Raw genomic sequence first — 13,693 nt, 5'->3', positions numbered from 1 at the left:
TTTGAGTGAATATTGGCATGTCTGAAAGTTAATAATCTAGCAGATATGGAAACAGATCTTTTTGTTGCTTCTAGTTTTTTCAAACTATAATTAAAATGAATTTCATTGCCCATAAAAGGTGTCAGATCCAGAGGCCGAAGCACAGAATGGAGGAAGCATGACACTTCAAGCTTCCCCAGGCTACCCTGCCAGTCTGCCCCAGCCCAGGCTTGTTGCAAATAACCGCTCCAAAGCCTAGTCCACACAAGCACATTCTGTACCCACTGTTGGTAAAGAATGCAGTTGCACTGGTGTTGACAATGGTTTAATGTGAGCACTATAGGCTAAATAAAGCATTACCTACAGTGTGGTAAAGGGTGCTATGGGGATGAATTCAGTATAAGAACCAAACAGAATAGAATAGGGTGTGTCTACACTCAGGATTTTCCCCAAGTTCTCCTGCCATTTTCCTAGCTACAACTTACCCCTCAACTTGATGTCATCTACAAATTTTATAAGCACACTCTTCACTCCATTATCCAAATCATTAATGAAAATATTGAATAGTACCAGACCCAGGACTGATCCGAGGGACCCCACTAAAAAACACCATCCAGTTGGGCAGTGAACCATTGATAACTACTCTTGGTCTTTCAGCCAGATGTGCACCCACCTTATAGTAATTTCAGATCACATTTCCCTGGTTTAATTATGAGACCATCACATGGGACAGTATCCATTTTTAAAGTCAAGATATATCCCATACTGCTTCCCCAGTAACCCTGTCAAAGAAGGAAGTTAGGCAGGTTTGACATGATTTATTCTTGATAAACCCATGCTGGCTGCATCTTCACCCTTTTATCCTCTACTTGTTTACAAACTGTTTAATAAATTTGTTCCAGTATTTTTCTAGGAATCAAAGTTAGGCCGACCAGTCTACAATTCCCCACATCTCTTCCCTTTTTAAAGACAGGTATTGCGTTTGTCCTTCTCCAGTCCTCTGGGAGCTCACCTGTCTACCATGTGTTCTCAAAAATAATCACTAATGGTTCTGAGATTGCTTCAGCTAGTTCCTTAAGTACCCTAATATGAATTTCATCAGGTCCTGCCAACTTGAATACATCTAACTTATCTAAATGTTCTTTAACCTGTTCTTACACTATTTTCCTTCCCCCTTGTTGCTCATATTAATTGTGTTGAGTATCTGCTAACTTTAACCTTTTTAGTGAAGACTGAAGCAAAATGGGCATTAAACACTTCAGCCTTCGTGATGTCCTCAGTTATTAGGTCAACTTCTTCTCTAAGTTGTGGGCCAACACTTTCCTTTGTCTTTCACTTGTTCCTAATGTATTTAAAGAACCCATTTTTACTGCCTTTTATGTGCATTACAAGGTTTAACTCATTTTGTGTCTTAGCCTTTCTGGTTTTGTCCCTACATGCTTGTGTTCTTCTTTTGTACACCTCCTAAGCACTTCATCCATGTTTCCACTTTTTCTAGGATTCCTTTTTGATTTTCAGTTCGTTAAAGACATACAATTACGTACATCAACAAGGGCAGTGGAAAGCTGCCAATGCTCTGAACCGTCAGCTTGATCAAAGCACTAGCTAGAAAGTGCAAAAGCACCCTCCAACACACATGTACGTACACACACACACACACACACACACACACACACACACACACAGAGCTGACAATGACATTTCACATTCTCCCTCAGAAAAGCCTTCCCAAAATGTCACAAAAGTTCAAAAAATTAATTACCAGCATTTTTGCTGTTAGCCAGTGGCACAATGTTCATTAAATGCAATTAGTGGCAGATCCTCTTTAACAGATTTCTGCTCAAGAAATCCCACAACAAAGTGACTAATTTGCTTCGTTTCAGGAGCTGAAGTTCTCACAGGCCATGATTACAGAGCCTGTAAAAGTGCGGATACTCACTGGGAAATGTAGAGACTTTACTTGCCACCAGGACTAACCCTTTTTTATACACTCCCATTAAAACAAAAAATTGGAACTAGCCAGCTCAAAGTTATCTCATCTTAAAAGTTGTCAATGTTTCTCCCCATTTTACTGCAACAATCATGACACAAAGCACTGGTGGTTGTTTTTTTTACAGCCCTAAGTGATCAAGGTTTTGTGCTGCTTTAAGTGCTGGCATAAATTCACTGAATTCATAGATGAATTGCTTTTGACAGAGTTAACAAAAACAGCAATTGAAACACCAGGTGAACATGAGAGCCACCTAAACTGTTCCGATTCCAGTGTAAAAACGTGTTTCTTTAGTGCATTTGCTCATCCCATTTATGCCCAATGAAGCAAATTTTAAAAAGAGATAAGTCCAAGCCCACAAGGTCAGATCTAGATCCAAATTTCCCAGATACCCAGCTCTCTTCAGATACAGGCTTTACATTCAGACCTGTTAGAGAGAGAGTGCTTCAAAGTTCCGATCCAGATCTGGAATGTCCTAACATTGTGGGGAGCCATTTGCGTCCAGGGTTCTGGTTTACTCCCACCTCTACTTTTAGAAGAATATCACCAAATACTGAAATAAATTTTGTTTTAACAAGGAGATCAAATATACTGAGCACAGTTATGTTAGACATTTATATGGACTCAAAAAACTATCCAGCCTTTGAGTGATATCTTAAAATAGTTTGATTTTTGTAGCTACTGATATCTTATTCCACAAAAACACAGGGACTAGGGGACCATGAACTTATGTTTCTGTTCTTCCTTGTCTTTGGGTGGGGAGAAAGGCTTTTGTTTTGACACACCCACTTTGACCCTTTGTTTAATAATACACAAAAGAATAATCACCCTCACTTCCCTCCATATACACTCCCCCCACCAAACACAAGGAATTAACTGTAAATGAGATTTGAATCCATTTGGTGAAAGTGAAGGGAATTCCCCAAGGCCAACATGCTGTTTTTTAAGCCTGTGCTTCCCTTGAGGAAGCAGCAATTTGTGCTTCTTTTGTTTGTCGGGAACCTTCCCTCCCACTTCCAGACTGCCACTGAAATTGATTAGATGTTTTCTGTCAGTAACACACTAGTCTCATCTCAAGCTATTGACTTAGATTACTCAACTATACAAACACAACTAATTTCAGGCTACTTAAAAAAACAACAAAAAGGTTCAAAGGAGGAGAGGTTTCACAATAATTACTATGAAAAGTTTTAGATGGCAAAATTCTCTAGCACATCCTGAAATATCCATTCTAGATGCCTTGGGTATACTTTGTAACAACCAACCATCATTTAATTCAAATGATATACACTAGCTGGGCTTCTAACACACAAGAAATCCCCCCAAAATACAACAACCATTAGTAGAAATGCGACGTTGCATAACAATCATATATAGAACTGCGCGGGTTGCTGCACAGACAGCCTTTAACTCCTTCTAGGCTATTGGAAATTGAAGGTTATGCAGTGTCATTTAAAAGGGAATCTCTCATAGATTAACAAGAGGCCTTGGATTTGCCCTAAAAATCTTGATGTGATAAAGGAGAAATGAGCTCCTTACATGTAGTGTATAGATACAAAACTTTAATTTTTGTTAGATTTGCTATTTAACATTTTCAAGAACAAGCTAATTAATTTTTGCTATCATATTATTTACATGCAGGGTATGCATTCCTGAGGCAGAAAGATGCACTAGCCTGACAAAGTAATGGTCTAGAATGATTTTTCTGGAATATGGCCAGAGTCTTATTATTATGCCTCCCATCTCCAGCCACAGCTCTTGCTCGCTGTTACCTTATAACACACTTTCTTATTATTTGTATTACTGTAGTGCCTGGCAGGATTAGATTATATTAAAAAAAACCCAACAGCGCAGAACCAACAAGACACTAAACAAGCCAGGTCCCGTACTTCTGAATCACATTTATTTTCTCCCATATTCTAGCCCCTGTTCATACATTGTCTAACAAAGGGCCTGATCATCTGCTGCAAGGTGCTGAACTTCCATGAGTGAGACTAAATGCCTAGGGTTCTCAGCAAACGAAGGATCAGGCTTTTGGATTCCAAACTTTGTGAAGAAAGGACTGTGTCTTCTGATGTTGTATGTAGCATAGTTGTAGAAATGTCGGTCCCGGGATATTAGAGAGATAAGGTGAGTGAGGTAATATCTTGTATAAGATCAACTTCTGCTGGTGAGACAGACAAGTTGAAGAAGAATCTGGGTGGTTCAAAAGCTTGTCTGTCTCACCAACAAAAGTTGGTCCAATAAAACGGGGGGAAAAAAATAAAAAAAAAATAAATGTACCTCATCCACCTTGTCTGTCTCTGTCTTCTGATGTCTGTAAAACTTCATACAGATCTATGGTGCTGAGTAAGCAATAACAAAGACAGACAAGGAAATCCCATCCTGTTATGTTGAAAGATTGAGGAAATGGGATTTCCCTGCTCGAGTAGAGAACTCAATGGGACAATTAAAGTTATTTTTTTAAGTGAATGACGACCCATTCCAGCAATACCTACAATGCTAAATCATTGAGCCATACGTTTGTTGTCTTCAAAAATATATAAAATGCCAACATACCACCTCAGATCAAAAAACTACACAATCTACTCTCCTGACATGCTGCCACAACTTGCATTTAAAAGTCATCGGTTCTATTTTACTTTCTTCTGCATGAATTCCTCTCAGACTTTCTTTAGCAAGCTCTGTAGCAGAGATAGCAATTGGTGGCAGTAATATTTTGGGTTCTCTCTCTACTTTAGTGGCATCAAGCCACAGAACTGTAATTAAAGTTAATGAAGTACCATTATTCTCCCACACTCTCAAGAGATGCAACATTCCACCCAGCAGCCTCTAGTGTACAGCATATGGCTAGAAGAGATGCAGGTGGATGAGAAGAATCTGGGAATGGGAGTTGATGTGGTCAATCTTTCATGGGACTTATTTAAACACAATATGTATGTACAGGAACATTTTAATACTCCTTGGCATTTCAAGATGTCTCTAGGGGTGAAAGCAATGCTACTTGTTTTAAACACGTTTTATATCCTCAGACATTAGTCCTATTTCATAGATCCTGCAGAAGACTTGAATATCGACACAGCTAATCAAAGTGCTATCATATCCTTCAAACTCAGTTTTTTCCTTCCTTTTTAAAATCTGCTGATGGGCCATGAAGGCTAGAAAAGTTAGCTCTATCTGTATTTCAAAGTGCTGGCAATGATGGCTGAAAATGCTTTTACATGAACACAATATCCTCTTCATTTCCTGTGGCAGTTTTCTTTAACAGATTACTAATTCCTGTGCTAGCGGAAAGACCACAACTCTTGGCAGACACCAGTAAGAGCAGAAGGCACACCTGATAGTAAATCTTGATGTTTCTGACTAAGATGGTCAGGTTTTGGATTCGGAGGTTGACATCATTATCGACGTGCTTGTTGACACGTTGGTTTGTCGGCCGTGGATCTCTAGAAGAAAAAAAAGGGAAAACCCAATGTTAAAGACTGGGCATGCATCAGCTCTATCCTGTCACACTACAATAATGCAGTACAAGGAGGACTCTTAAGCATTTGAATATTTCAGTACAATTAATACAAACTTACAGAACAACTTAATTTTCCCTTTGCAGCCATGCAATGAAAGGGAGGGAGAGAGTTTGGAACCCCTCCACATACCACTCTGCATAACACATTTTAGGTGACCCTATGTGGCGATTCAAGAGACTCCCTCATTTCTAAGCAACAGCATCCTACAACCACTATGCACTCCCAGAGCAAGGGGTATGCATCATACATATAGTTAGACCGTCTCTGTTGCAAGGAAATCTCATTCAGACACAGGCCATTTTCTGTCTTGCCTAATTAAATTGAAGCCCTGTCTTATATTTTAAGAGTGTTCAGTGTCTAGCACACTGGGGCCCAGATCCTGACTGGGGCTTCCAGGCAAGGGTGGCAGGTTTGTAGAAATTTTGGTGGTGCCTAGAACCTGCCCCCCGCCATACTCTACCCCCACATCTGCCTAAGGCTCTGGGAGGAAGTTTGGGTAGCGGGAGGAGGTCTGGGGTGCAGGCCCAGGCTGGGGCAGGGGATTGGGGTACAGGCAGGGTGCAGGCTCTGGGAGGGAATTTGGGTGCAGAAGGGGTGAGAGGTTGGGCTCTGGGAGGGAGTTTGGGTGGCAGGGGAGGTCTGGAGTGCAGGCCCTGGGTTGGGTATTAGGGTGCAGGATGCAGACTCTGGGGGGGAGTTGGAGAGGCTCAGGGCTAGGGCAGAGGGTTTGGATGTGTGGGGGTGAGGGCTCTGGCTGGGGGTGTGGGCTCTGGGGTGGGGCAGGGCTGGGGATGTGTTTGGGGTGTAGGAAAGCTGCCCCGGGGCTGGGGCCAGAGAGGAAGACGCCCCCAGCCCTCTTCCTGCCGGCAGCAGTGAGCTCTGGGGAAGCCCCCCCACAGCAGCACACTCACCTCGCATCAGTGTCACTGCATGTGCTTCTAGGGCCCCCCTCAGGTCCAGAAAGCCCCCTTGCCTCCCCTGTGGTGAGTGCCAGGGGGAGGCTGCCATCACATGTGCACCTCCTCCCCTGCTGCTGCCCCTCACTGTAGCCTCACTGAGGGTGGGAGATAGGGCTGCCCCTTGCCCTGTGCTGGTGATAGGTCCCGCCGGAAAAGGGAAGGGTCCAAGACAGAAGAGTAGCCTGCCCTGCTACTAGTGGGTGGGGGAACTAGGACCTTGTGGTGGCAGTTGATGCTGGAAGCCAGCAGAGCAGAGTCAGTGTGGACTTGCAGGGGAGAGGCAGGGATGCTCCGGGGCCTGAGGAGGTGTGTGGGGGCAGCCAGTAGGGTCGGGGAACACTTGGGAGAGGAGTGTGGGGGCAGCAGGCGGGGCTGGGGGGAGAGACCCAGCCCCAAACATTGGTAGAGCTGGGCCCCCTGGGGCTGAATATTGCTGGAGCCCTGGCACCAGAGGCCCATAAAACTTGCCGCCCATGCTTCTAGGAACTATTGGAAGATATATATATAAAGGTGCATGCGCGTGCAAGAGAGCAACTAATCGGGATTGGGGGGGGGGAGATTAGGAGGCTAGAAGTTTTCTTTGTTTTAAAGGAAGTGACTACAATTGAATCTCAAGGGTGAGCTGAAATGACTGTTTCTCAGGTAAAGAAAAGCCCCAAATGATTAAGGGTATCTGTATGGAAGTTAAACACATCAATGTACCTTAAAAGGTATCTGAAAAACTTGTGATCAGTCAATCCCCTAGTTCAGAGTGTTATCAGTTGACACCTAACCAATACTGGCATCTGCATCCAGGACTCTGCTTTGGCAGTTAATCTAGTCATTAACAACTCTTCCAGAGGAAACACTGAATTTTGGTGTTGACAGATGAATTAAAGGGGAACTGACATACAGTGTGACTGTTTGTCAAAGTTTACACAAGTACTGTAAGCAGTTAAGAGTATGTGTGTGTTTTTAAGCATAACCACGTCAATTCATCTTTGCACTGAACGTGGGTGATATGTGTAGACATCACAGAGTGTCTCTCCCACTCAAGAGATGGCCAAAATCCTGCTTTGCTATTAGACTTGATACCTATACGCATGTGCAGTTGGTGATTTTAAATGCACTGAGGTACAAAGTGGTAAATTTGCCACTGGCCTAAATGGGCAAGACTCCTCTTCATCCACTCTTACAGAAGCAGTAATATTTGGCACACTGACTGCAGTTTTAACGCACAAGAAAAACATAGGACTTCAACACAAATGCCATACTATCACCTTTACTTGAACCGTCTCATTTTTGTTGTAGTTTGCAGCCATGAGATTAACTTGCCATTGTTACTGAAACCAGTGCTCAAATACTATGGTGATGGGGTTATACAAGTAACTAGTGAGACAGATCAGCCAGCAGTGCAACAGCACAAGACATGTGCAAGATTTGAAAGGGGAACCTGGGTTTGGCCTCTGCAGGTCCTTGTTAGGGCAGCCTGTATGGGGAATGCTTTAAAGAATACTAGTAGAGAGTCCGATTCTGATGGATACTGGATACTTAGTGATTTACTTTGTGATTAAAGTCATTACAATACACAGAGAAGCGAACAAACAGTAAAGAGAAGTTGACCAAACAGAAGTGGTAGTTCAAAGTCCTCCAGGTTCCACATGAACCAATCCATTCATGCACTACATAGCGGTGCCGCTGTCTAATACTACAGCCCATTAGCCCAAAGTCTAGATCCAGAAAGAAGAGATGTTGGTTTTGGCCGTTCCATTTGGCACCTGCTGCCATACTTTAACTAAAGGAAATATTTTTGATAGTTGCTTCTCTCACAAATCTATCACTGGAACATACTAGGAATGATGATGGGGCTGGAAAATATGCTGACTTTAAAAGTTTGATTAATAAAAAAACCCATGAGAAGAAAACACACCCAACCCACTGAAGGCACATAACTGGCCATGGCATAGAACTGGTGTTTCTTTTGAATATTCCTAGATAGGGCAGTTTTAGGCCCAGCGTGAGATTTTCAAAAGCACCTAAGTGACTCAGGAGCACAAGATCGATTGACTTTTAATGGGACTTTTGCTCCTAAATCATTTAGACAACTTTGGGGAAAAAAAAAATCACACCCCCTTTACTGCCCAGAAATTGCAAAACATACACCCATACAGCCACTTAATTTTACACATACAAGTAGCCCCACTGAAATCATTGGGATTATTCACATCCATAAGTGTTTGCAGGATCAGGGCGTGAGGAAAAAAAAACTTCTTCAACTGCCACTATGACTTTTAATGACAATAATGAGTTTGCCCAGGGCAGCCTTTAATATCATTGACCACGAGGCTTGTTGATCTGCCTGTGGAGCCAGACAGGAGTAAATGGTGTTATTTAAGCAGTTCCATCATCTCCACCTGAGATGGAGGCCAAGTGCCTTTTTGAAAATAAACTATTGTCTGAACATTATGTTACAGATGTTTGAAGAAATTGCATAAGTAGGCAGGTTTGTTTAATGTCAGAAAGGGGCACTGTGCAATGCCCTGAAAGCTCACAGCTGCTAGTCAGTATACAGACCACAATCATGTACAATTTGTTGCCCAATAGGACAGACTGGGATAAGTGAGACCATGTGTACAGCAACTTTATAAACTTCCTAAGCAGCATAGGATCTTATGCATGAGGTGAGGTAAGCAGCTCCTTTCCCTGAAACAGAAATGCTTTTCAACTTGTCACCACAGAAGCACTTTATGAAATGTTAATGCTCACTGTATAACAAATTCAGATACTGATACTGGAGATGCACATGTGCAATAGGAGATCAGTAAGTTATGTGAGTCATGGCAAGTTGCTCGTTGAGTCAATGGCTGGTTTCTGAAAAGCAGATTATTTTACGGGTCCTGGTTTGCTTGGTCTTACACAATTCTGTAACTTAAAGGCATCTTGGCCCAGTTAGTACTTGGATGAGAACCTATTTATGAATCCCAGGTGTTCCAGGCATTCAGCTTTTCTGCAAGAAAAACTGATACTTCATTACAATATTTTTAAATAAGTGTTTACAATATGTTTTCTATATTTGATTTTCTATCTAGTGTGAGTGGGCAGCATAATGCAAAGGGAACAGATTGGATTGCTGCTATCTCTACCTCACTCACCAGGATTTAAAAATCCACTTGCCCCAGGCTAGCGGGGATGGGGCAAGCATGAATGCGCTAAGTGATGTAGGGGAGCAGAGACGGGGGTGGGGTGACTGCCTGGCTGGTAAGGGAAGGGAGCAACTGTGGAATCACAGCAACACAGGGGGCAGCCGCTCCTTTTAGACATTAGAAAGACAGGACCATTGTGATCCAGGGGACATGCCTGTATCTTCAGCAGAGTGGCATCTCCCCACTTCTCTTTAACTGGGGGAACCAGAAATCAGCCTGTGAATGCGTGGTTGCATATGGACACATGCAGGACAGGTGGGTATGTTGGAAGATGTGGGTCTGGGAAGTGAGAGGAAGGATGTTTGGGGAAAGGAGAAGATAAATGAAGACAAAAACACAGAGTGAGAGAGAAGAAGATACCAGAAATCTAGGGGAGAAGCAAAAGAACAGAACTCAGTGTAGGGAAAGAGAGAGGAAGCTACTCAAAACAACACAAAACAGGGTACAACTCACTCTGTAATAGCAAAGAATAGGGGGAGCAAAGTCAAGGAGTGGGAACAGGGTTCAACAAAATCAAAAGACACTGGGTAAGCTGTGCAATAAGAAGCAAGCTTCAAATTTACAGGAATATCTTTTTCCTTTAATTAAACTGAGACAAAGAGTCTCAAACCATGGCCTATGGACTGATACTGGCTCTCCTCCTTGTTTCCAGCTTCTAAACTCTAAGCACTCTCAGCTCAGCCACTAGCCTGTTAGGCAACTTTGGGTAACTCACTGGTCTCAGTTTCTCCATTTGTAAAATGGGGATAATGATATTGACCTCCCTTTGTAAAGCCTTTTGAGAGCTCTCAATGAGAAGATCTCTAAGAGTTAGACATTATTGAATTGTATTAAAAGAAACTAGAAATATATCATACTTAGATTACACAGAAAACTAACAGGGATATTATGCAAGTGGAGGCGACAGCTCAAAAGAATCTTCATATTAAAATATGCTCCCCACTATGAATGAGTTTGAGACCCCTGAACTAAATCTCATGAGTACCTCCCTATTCAACATTTTCCTTAAAGCCCCTGCTCCATATGAGTGCATGAGAATCTCAACTTTCATTTCTAAAGAGAAGGTATGTTTTTAGCCCTCATGACTGCAGAGAAAAACCATGAGTTGAGTATAACCCAAAGTTTAAAAAACAATAGAAGGCAAATAAAAGGACAGCAAAATTATTAATTAAAAAAAATCCAAATTTTTTTTTTTTGGAGGACGCGGGTGGGTCTTGATGGTCAAATGCTTTGCACTGCTAATACTGGGTAACTGTGCTTGAGAAGAGCTCAGAGAGCTAGCCGTCAGATAAACCATTACAAGTCAGTGGGAAGCCCTCAAACAGGGCCAGCGAATTATCAAATATCATGGATAATCAAATGTACCAAGGGTTATTAGTATTCTATTGCCTCTGGGCTGATTTTGTCAGAGATAAAAGTTGGTTTGGGAAGAACTATCCTGCAGTCCCAATGTCCTATAATTATTTTGCCTGCACTTTGTTCCTGGAAGTAATTCACTAATGGAAAACAAGCAACAGAAGGGGACTTTGTTTAGTCTAATTGCCACCTGAATATCAGCTTCCTCTTCTTTCGTATCTAACAGACTAAAAGCCAATGAGAGTAGAATTGGGTCCTAAACTGCCTGTAAAATAAATATTCAAATATTTAAAAATATTACAAGAAATATGCTTCCAAATAATGTAACCCTCATGTATACATGGCTGCTTGCTGCATCCATTATTGTATTGGTTACTCCTATCACATATACTGAGATCACAGAAGACAGGTTGTTATTATAAACCATGACAATTCCAAGCAAAGTTCACAGATATTTTCATTTAGGAGTTGCAAAAAAATGTTGATTTTGTCAGATTTATTCCTGTCAGTTATTTTGTCACTTTATTCCTGTCAGATATGTTCCAGTCTAGGAGTGTAACTTATTGTTTAACAAGTCAATACACAAATATTTAGGGCTCCTTGTGTATATACATCCACCATTTCCCAATAAAAACACTCCATCATAAAAAGCTAGGGGGTTAAGCATTAAATATTTGCTTACACTAACAGATATTCCTGCCCCAATGTAATCACTGTGCTCAAGACAGTCAGATTTGTGTCATTTTCATACCAGAAGTGACACAAAACTGTATGCAGCAGAGTCTGAAAAACTTTGAAATGTGCTGTAGAACAGTGTATTAATTTGATACAAATGCACCCACAAGAAATCCAGACGTTCTAGTACTATCATAGTTTCACTATGGATACCTGTATTATTTTAGCACCCCACTAAAAAAATATTGTATCATTTGCTCATAAGGGATACTATGTACAGACATGCAACTGTGCCATATCCATGCTTAGGTCAGAGTCAATTGTGTCAGAATACAGAAGGAAGAAACCATCAACAACAAAAAGATTTATCCTGTTTAGCAGTATCTAAAAATGTAGAGACATTAACACTGGATGTTGGCCACAGTCTGACTCAATATGTAACTATCACCTGCATGAGTGTGTAAGGAGGCCTATTGTCCCTCCTTGCAAAGTTTAGCATGCCTGAGGCTCAGCTCATTTCTGAGTCTCTTTGAACTCTAGCTGTCTAAAAAGGACAGGGTGGCAGCAGGCCACTTGCCAGCCCTCACTCCCCCTCCCCCATTTCGCACAGCCAGCAGACCTGGACAGGCAAAAAGAATGGCAGCCTGCACTGCACCTCCCTCTGAGGGTGGTGCAGTTGCCATGCTGATCTGACTAAGCCATCCAAAATGCCTCCTGGGGGTTCTGGCTGGAGCACGGCCCTTCTGCACCCACACCAGCATGCCAGATGGTGTGTAGGGCCTAATCCAGCCTACCGTATTTAGAAATCATTGGTCTGCTTGTGTGAATGAAGCCTGCACAGCACCGCACACAGTCAAAGCCCTATGTTTTGCCAGCAAGCAAAGCTCACCAAGTTTAACCACGCCACTTAATAGAGCCACTGGATTCCTTTCAGCAATGATCGGACATTAAACCTCACTTGACAGCAGGACAGAAATAAAGTATTTTAACAACGAAACACCTACAGCACCAGCCCCCGCAACTCAAAACAAAGTTTTGGTCACGGGTGAGGGGAGGGGAAGTAATACAAATACCAGCTTCACCGATTCCCATTTAGAGACATCTGTTTTGCTGCAGCTAAACAATAAGGGTTTCAATCACATGAGACCATAAAAAAATCCAAACCTAAAACTCAAACTGTCATTTAGGTGTGAAGTCATATGCCTGTGCTGTGTGTGTTCAAACAACTCTGTCAACAGGATATTCCTCAGGCGAAACAATTTCAAGTAGGACTGACAAGAAGAGAACACCTGATTGGTCAGATAGTTGTCTAAGAGCTCTTTACTACACTCCACCTTCAGAGCACCAACGTTATTTTAATATGGCACATAATATACTATCTGATTTATCAAGGACCCTGACAAGCACAGTTTCAGTAAGACACAAGCATTTAAAGTCAACCTTACATGGAACCTGAAGAACTGCTGAGTGAGCATTTCTGAGACACATTTGTTTTTCTATTCTGAAAACTTTGTGGGGCAGAAACACATTTAGAAAGACTCTCCTGATTTACAGGCAAGCAGTAATTGCATTGCACATTCTAAAGATTGGCGAACAAAGAGTGAAGGTCATGGACAGTAGCTCTCTTCAGCACCTTGCTGGGTTGGGTGTACATAAATACTGTAGTGCTGGTTCCTTAGTTAAATAATCTTGGCCTCTCAATAGAAAAGTTTTGGTTTCTTTGATCCCAAGACACCACCAGAAGCACTGCCAAAGCCATCTGAAAAAAAGGAAAAAGTAAAGCCCTGTCTGCTTGTGTTTAATCTAATGGGAGTTTCTTACTCCATTACTCCTGTGTTAGTGCTTCCCGCCCCCCCTGCATTTTCCATGGTGCTGCTGGCAGAGTTGTCTTTTGGGAGAGATGTAAGACTAAGCTCTTGAATGCTTTTGGTCATTAAAGATCCCACGGCATTTTTCGCCAGAGTATGGTATCCTGACCAAACTCCAATAGCATAATTACAGTTAACCTGATTCCTTCCCACCTGCAAT

General features: G+C 42.1%; 1 protein-coding gene across 3 annotated transcripts in view; it reads right to left on the bottom strand.

Annotated features, from left to right (window-relative positions):
- Positions 1 to 13,693, bottom strand: part of CCDC88C (coiled-coil domain containing 88C) — a 147,945-nt gene that overhangs the window by 130,121 nt on the left and 4,131 nt on the right. For all 3 annotated transcript variants that reach the window (XR_003999944.1, XM_030558915.1, XM_030558916.1), the window contains exon 3: positions 5,307 to 5,415. Coding sequence is in view for 2 of the 3 variants with exons in the window: in XM_030558915.1 (XP_030414775.1) it covers positions 5,307 to 5,415 (109 nt within the window). In the remaining variant the exon portion in view is untranslated. The remainder of the gene's footprint in view (positions 1 to 5,306; positions 5,416 to 13,693) is intronic.

The sequence above is a fragment of the Gopherus evgoodei genome, chromosome 4 (genome assembly GCF_007399415.2).
Source record: "Gopherus evgoodei ecotype Sinaloan lineage chromosome 4, rGopEvg1_v1.p, whole genome shotgun sequence".
Taxonomy (NCBI): domain Eukaryota; kingdom Metazoa; phylum Chordata; order Testudines; family Testudinidae; genus Gopherus; species Gopherus evgoodei.
The sequence above is the reverse complement of the archived record's forward strand: the minus strand, read 5'-3'. Positions and strand labels throughout refer to the sequence as shown.